The sequence below is a fragment of the Silene latifolia genome, chromosome 6 (genome assembly GCF_048544455.1).
Source record: "Silene latifolia isolate original U9 population chromosome 6, ASM4854445v1, whole genome shotgun sequence".
NCBI lineage: Eukaryota > Viridiplantae > Streptophyta > Magnoliopsida > Caryophyllales > Caryophyllaceae > Silene > Silene latifolia.
This window is the reverse complement of record NC_133531.1, coordinates 43,425,743-43,426,963: the sequence shown is the minus strand read 5'-3', so window position 1 is coordinate 43,426,963 and position 1,221 is coordinate 43,425,743. Positions and strand designations below refer to the sequence as shown.

General features: G+C 37.1%; 1 protein-coding gene across 1 annotated transcript; it reads right to left on the bottom strand.

The window, feature by feature from the left end:
• Positions 1-327: 327 nt before the first annotated feature.
• Positions 328-1,221, bottom strand: LOC141588022 (uncharacterized). The gene is made up of 2 exons (XM_074409481.1): positions 1,054-1,221; positions 328-867 (listed from the first exon to the last, which is right to left on the bottom strand). The coding sequence occupies exons 1-2, from the start codon at positions 1,219-1,221 to the stop codon at positions 328-330; spliced, it is 708 nt and encodes a 235-aa protein (XP_074265582.1).

The window sequence follows — 1,221 nt, the reverse complement described above, 5'->3', positions numbered from 1 at the left end:
CTTCCCCATGTGTGGAATTGAAAAATTATTATGCCCCTTACACATCATAATATCAATCATGACTGCTTGCAATGATAAGAATATGTTGTTGAGTTTAGTAGGACTGTAATCTATGAATGCTTGCATCACTTCATTCACTAGTTCATCCACTGTTTTTTATGCTCTTGATGATTGCAATGATTGTAATGCCCTGGAATAACCAAGGTCATTACAGTTTAAATCTGATGAGTTTAGGGGTTGGAAAACTAATTCAATATTAAACCCATCTGAGTTTGCAGCAGTCATAAACTCTGGATCGTTATTCTTCATATGTGGCCTTGCATTGTCTTATTGAATGTAAATGTGCTTGCTTAAGCAATCTGGCCACACACTCTTAATTACTGGTATAACTTGATGAATTAGACAATCTTTAACAACTTGTTTTGTGATTGATTCAAAGGGCTTAGTTTCCGGTGTCTCCCTTGGCCTATTTCTGCTAGACCTTCCTACTGCTACTTCATGTTTAAATGGAAACATGCATATTTTCCCATCAAATATTAACTCCCCATCTGCTCCAAATATTGGCCTAGTTACTGCACACATGAACATAACCTTTGTGATGAACCTCTTTGACTGGCAGCTCCTATGTGGTAGCTCCTCCCCTTCCACTATATACACCTTTTCATTGTCTTCTGTTATGAAGAACCATTTCTCATCCATGTGGATAGTGTTGCTCATCTCATCAAATATTATTTCAATCACTGGGATTGAATTTAGATCCAGAAATTCTTGTATTTGTTGTTTAACCACCAATGACTTTAGTGAATGCAGTAGCCTTTGTTCTTTGTCTAAGTCACTGAGTTTGGGATGTAATGGACTTGAATGAGGCTTAAGTAAACTTTCATTCACCCATGAATGGATTGTTCCAATGAAACTCCGCTTTTAGAAACCCTCTCCATGGTGTTTCTTTTAGAACTGTCAAGTGATTTGATATGCTCAATGTCTGGTAGTATTCTTTTCCTGTTTTTATTGCCTATTCTTCCACTCTTGACATCAAGTTTTTCTCCTACTAACCTCGATTTTTGCAAGTTTCCATATATTTGAGATACTTCTATCACTCAACCCGAACCTTTCTCCTGCCTCTCTAATAGCACCAAATCCAAGCTTCCCATCATTAGTTTTTTGAAGCAAGTAGATGTCAACTTCAGTCCTCAATTCTTCTGTCATACACTTGAACACCAT

Excerpts from the sequence above, each read along its gene's own strand:
- LOC141588022 (XM_074409481.1), bottom strand. The coding sequence starts at position 1,221 with ATGGTGTTCAAGTGTATGACAGAAGAATTGAGGACTGAAGTTGACATC. Across the intron at positions 868-1,053 it reads GGAAACTTGCAAAAATCGAG|CCTCATTCAAGTCCATTACA; the intron begins GTTAGTAGGAGA and ends AGTTTACTTAAG.